The sequence below is a fragment of the Corylus avellana genome, chromosome 2, assembly GCF_965113065.1.
Source record: "Corylus avellana chromosome 2, dhCorAvel1.hap1.2, whole genome shotgun sequence".
NCBI lineage: Eukaryota > Viridiplantae > Streptophyta > Magnoliopsida > Fagales > Betulaceae > Corylus > Corylus avellana.
In genome coordinates, this window is record NC_142491.1 from 42,518,250 (window position 1) to 42,523,950 (window position 5,701).

At 35.0% G+C, this 5,701-nt stretch overlaps 1 protein-coding gene across 1 annotated transcript; it reads left to right on the forward strand.

Annotated features, from left to right (window-relative positions):
* Positions 1–4,361: 4,361 nt before the first annotated feature.
* Positions 4,362–5,438, forward strand: LOC132167610 (structural constituent of ribosome). Its single transcript, XM_059578620.2, has one exon. The coding sequence runs from the start codon at positions 4,596–4,598 to the stop codon at positions 5,343–5,345; it is 750 nt and encodes a 249-aa protein (XP_059434603.2). The 5' UTR covers positions 4,362–4,595; the 3' UTR covers positions 5,346–5,438.
* The last annotated feature ends 263 nt before the right edge of the window (positions 5,439–5,701 follow it).

The following is a 5,701-nucleotide window of genomic DNA, read 5'->3' on the forward strand; positions in this document are numbered from 1 at the left end:
CGGCTATACGAATTTTGTAAATATCATGAAGGGAATCTCAACAAATTTTTTTTTTTTGAAAAAAAATGGAAGCATATAGTCTGATTTTTTTTTTTTTTTCATGCAGCATGTTTAGCAAAAACAGTAATGTTATACACATTAACTCTCTTATACTTATTTTTTCACTCTTTTAGGTTGCTTTTAAAACCATTATTAGATATTGGATAAACTCCACTTACCCCCATGAATTTATGCACCTTTTACAAACACTCCCACAATCTTCAAAGTCTCTCACATTGGTGGCCCGCCGGTGGGTCATTTTGTGACCCACGGTAGATCTTTTTTTTTTTAATATAATAATAATAATAGTTTTTTATTTATAAATAATGGTAAATTTGAAATTTTAAAAAAATTTAGGGGTATAAAGATTTTTTACTTATTATACCATTTAATTTAACTGCATTATCTAACCGTAGGCGGTATTTAGAACAAAATGAAAGTTCGATACACTAAAGTGAGAGACTTTGAAGATTGAAAGGTGTTTACAAAAAGCGTGTAAGTTCATGGAGGGTGAGTGAAGTTTCTCCTTAAATTTTAGATGAATCTTTAGTATATTTTAATCTAATAGCGATTTTAAATTTCACTGGAAAAAAAAAAAAAAAAAAAGTATGGAAATGAGTGGGAGAAAATAGGAGTGTGTGTAACATTGGATTCGGATCTTCTCAAAAAAAAAAAATTTATATTTTAAAATTTGAGTTTTTTATCATATTTAATGGTTCAAACAAATGTGAATGCGCATACATTTAGAAAATCTGAGAGGATCTCAATAAAGCGTGAATGCACATAACCCCGGCAGGGTGACAGGGTGACACGAATGACACATCTCCTAAATGTTTTTGTAAAAAAAGTCAAAAGGAAGTAGTTAAAAGTAGATTAAAGTCATTATAACATATGCTAAAAGCATGGTGTTTGTTGAGTGACTTGTCCCACTCCTAGCCCCAGATTCTTATATCCGACAACACTTTCTCTTGTTTTATTGTGAATGAATTACATATTTGATAATCTATAAATTATTTTTTATATTATACAGAGTAATTTATAATTTAGGCCAATTATAAGGGCCTATAAATTATTTATTATACAACAATAAATAATTTGTAATTTATGCCAACTATAGAGATTAATTTTGCATTTCTTCTTAATATTTGTTTGGGGTAACAATAATACGAAAACAAAGGTTTTTTATGTCCAACGTGATAGAACCCTTATCAACCTCTTAAAACTCCTTCCCTGTCTACTTCAGAAAAATCTTGAATATCGAATGGTTGGGTTAACATTAATTGGATCTTTATTGCTACCCGTTTCCAATCCGTAACAATGGGTGCTAATTAATAACCTAATTCACCTACCTAAAACAACCCTTGCATGTTGATTAGAACAGCTTTTACCGTTCAACGGAACAGTAATTATAGAATGAAGACTTTTACTTTTCTCTTGTCTCGGTTGTGAAAATATAAGAGAATTAAAATCCCACGTGTTAGTTTGATCTTTTATTGGTTTTTTAAAAAATTTAATTTTTTTTTTTTGTCTAATTTAGTATAGAGGCTGATATCAAAGATATGTATTTGTTTATAGACTTGTGATATCTAATACATTCATACCAAATGATTTTTTACAAATGGGTGACATAGTAGATAAGTAAATTTATTATTCATGCGTCTCTAATGGGTAGCTCAATCGGCTGTGAACCACATCTCATAAAGTGGAGGTCACTAGTTTGAATCCCCGCTTCCCCTTCCCTTGTGTGAACATGCCAAAAAAAAAAATTGTTCTTCACGCCAATTTTAAGACACTCAATGACTCAATCACTCACTTTACACTGATAGATGTGACATAAGTTGAATGAACACTTAAGAAAACAAAATTTTCTACCTCCATTCAGCTCATGCCATGTCAACGGTGTCATAAAATAAAGGTAAAGTATAACATTACTAAGTAACTTGTACAAATCTTTTCCTTTTTTAATTTTGACTATATCCACATTTTTGGAACACAATCGAAATAAAAATATTTTTATTTTTCATAAATAATTCTATATTAAAATTATTTAAATCCTAATCCTTATTTTAAATTAAAAAGATACGGATTTTTCAAATTTTATTACAACTAAATTGTCCTTTAAAAAAAAAAAAAAAAAAATTATACTTCACCAACCAATATCATGCATGCATAGCAGCATAAGCCTGTGGGGCCGTTGCAATGGATAGAGAAAATATAAAATTATTTAATTAAATAATTTAAATAATTTTTTTTATATATATTAGAATTCTAAAGAATTCTAATCCCAATTGTGATGATAAAAGTCAAATACCATAAATAGCCCTCATCGGCGAAAAGCCTAGTCCCTAAAACTCCGCCAGCATTTACTGCTATAATAACATTCAAATCACGCAAAAAACGACAAAAGTCTGAAAACGACGACATTTTCTCTCCTCTCTCCCGAAAGCATATGGAATAGAATCTCGGTGCCTCTCTCTCTCCCCTTCTCCCTCTCTCCCTCCCTCGATCTCACATTCTGAGTTGTCGTCTTCCTCTCCCACCCTCTCTTAATGGTTACTTCACCACTGTATAAGACGATCATCCCCACCCGGGTAAGTTTATGCTTCTCTCTTTTCCTCGTCGTCTACCCACATTCTTTTTCATGCTTCGTAATTTGCTGTTATTAATGTTTGTATTGTCTGTTTTTTTTTTTGTCTTTTGTTTCTGGATTCGACATTCTTGGCAGTATCAAATGATCAATGTTTTCGATGGATTCATGTACTACTGTGAATCTACAGTTAAATACATCAAAATAAAATCTTTCACTTTTAGGGTTTTTTTTATTTTTTTACATGTTCACGGGTAGAGGAAATTCGAACTAGTAATCTTCGCTTCACGAAGCGTGGTTCACAGCCGATTAAGCTACCTCTTGAAACACTTTTAGGGTTATTTAGTTCTCGGTATTTGATAGTGACTTAATTTTGATTCTTACTATAACATCTGGGAGTGGTTTCGTTTTTGACCTGCAGAGATATATTGAAAGAGATTTTTTCTAGTTTTTATATAGTCATGGTGCATTGCTTGACTTGTCAAAAAAGGAAAAAAGAAAACAAAAAGGAAATAAAATAAAATAAAGATTTGTATGGTTTTATATAATTAGTGGCTTCCAGGTTTGCATGCCAGATCCCCCCTCTTTACTGCCAAGCGTTTTGGAAGCGTATACGCTTCACTTTGTATTCTTCTGTTTATTTGTTAGTATTTGTTATTCTATAATTTTTTTTTAAAATAATAATAAAAAATCAAGGAAACGTCTCGTTTCGTGATTATAGACGGAATTTGTATTTTGAGCAACATCAATTATATATATATATATGTTATTATTATGCGGTGTCAATGTGTCATCCTCGCATACTCTATAGATATAGTTTGATTCAAATTCACTACAATGCCTTTTTTTTAGGACTACAAATAAACTCTTAAGATTATGACAACAATTTCAAAATGCCCAAAAAAAAATTATATATATATTTTTATAGGATAATCTCTCTAAAATTAATTTGTTACTCCTAGTTCTACTGTCGAGGGTAGTAGATTGAACCATGCACCCTCAAAAGATTAAAGTAATTCTACCGCCTCCAAATTTGGCCACTCGACTATGCCACTCTTGACCCACTAAAGATAATTTAATTGTTTTAGACTAACTAAAGGATGACTGGTTGGCTGAATCATCGCACCAAAAAATGGTGGTTTGGGGTGGTGGAATCACCTCATTTAGTGATTTAGCTACCTATGTCAAATTTTTATTTTTATTTTGGATATATTATGATTTTAACAGTTAATTTTAAGGATCGGAGAAAAGTATATGGTGCAATAATATCTAAATTTGATATAGGTGAAATAGTTGGGAGTATTAGGTTGCAGCTTTACATATTTTCAATGATTAAGTGCATGATGACGGCGAACAAGATTCAATCATGTGGGCCCGCCAGATGGGCGACAGTTTGGAAGTGTAGAGGGTAAAATGCATGAAATATTACCTACACGTGGTGCCATGTATCATCCCACGTGTATGGCTAATCTATACCATAATGTACCTATAAAATTACAGCAAACCAAAAAACAAAAAACAGAAATTATTACAAAACTTACATTGCCTTATATATATAGATCCTCCCAGGTTGTCTTTCTACATTTTAAGCTATGCTTGTATTGGCAATGTCTTTTAAGAATCGTAGTTTGATTTGCTGGGGTTACCTTATTTGAGAACTTATATATTAGTATTGATAATTAATTGCTTTAATTTTGTTGAAATTTTGCAGGATAATCAGAGAATAAATTCAGATTCTGGGGCCACGTAAAACCCAATCTTTGACGTCACAGATATTAGCTGTCTCTGATCCATCTTTCCCTATCTTCAATGCCACCCCTTCTCGAAAACGCACTCTCTATCTCTTTCTTCCATTGATTTGAAAGCTGAAACACCGTATTACAACACCAGCCAGCCAGTCTGCCAGCACACTACTGTTTCTGTTTCTGTTTCTCCTCCCTTCCCATGCACTTGCCCTTATAATATTATTATGCACTCTCCAAGCCCAAACCCAAACCCACCATCCCATCATGATGCCCTAAAACTCTCTCCCCAAACGGACCAATCGCCCTTTGACATGTTGTCGTCGTCGGCCTCCGTGATGGGCGACTACATTGGCATGGAGAGCGGCCTTGATCTCGAACACAACGGAGGGGGGGCACATGCATCATCAAGGGCTGAGAATGAGTCGTCTTCGGGGGTGTATAGCAACGAGTGTCGTGGTAAGCGAGATCAGCGGCTGGCGATGATGAAGAGGAGAGAGTATCCACCGCCGATACCGTTGCTCGCACGTACTGAGAATCTGCCTTGTCGTATGCCCTGGGTGCTGACGAGGCACTACACCAGCGATGGACGGTTGATCCTCACGGAGGAGAGGGTCAAGCGCCACGAGTACTTTCGTGCGCACAGGGCCAATGGGCGTCTCACATTGCAGCTTGTGCCCCTCGACGACGACGTTTGGCCCACTCCCGTTGCTGACGAAGACGACGACGACGACGACGACTATGACGAAAATGAAGAACCCCAAGATTACAATGAAAACGTTGATGTCGGTGCGGTTGACAAGGATCGGATTAGCGTCGTGGAAGATTCAACGCCGTCGCCGGCGCCTGCGAATGGGAGTACTGGTGGAATTGGTGGTAATGGGGCTGGAAAGTGCTTAAACTACAACAAACTGGCGTCGGGGTCGTCGTGCATATTTGGGGTGCCATTACCAGCAATCAGGACGATTCATAGTTAGCAGAAATCTGCATTAATTCATGTGGATGCAGATGATGAGGCTGCCATTTTTGTACGTACTAGTAGAGCTTAGAAGATGCTTTTTTTTTTTGGGTGCCCATTGTCAATCTTCATTAATCAAAAGGTTCTTTCTTTGAGTGATCAATCAAAAAGTTCGTAGGCCATTGTTTTGTGTTATTTCAGGGATGTTGTGCAGAAGATTCATTATTTGTTTAATTCGAGTTTCTTTTCAGAGTTTCTTTCGATTTGAAAACAATTAAGCTTATTAATTGCGGGATTATATATATATATAAAATACTATATATATCGGCACTTTGAATTTTTCCCGCTAAGGGTTGATTAGAATTGTCACACCAA

Bases quoted from the DNA above. Each gene is read 5' to 3' on its own strand.
- LOC132167610 (XM_059578620.2), top strand. From the start codon at position 4,596: ATGCACTCTCCAAGCCCAAACCCAAACCCACCATCCCATCATGATGCC.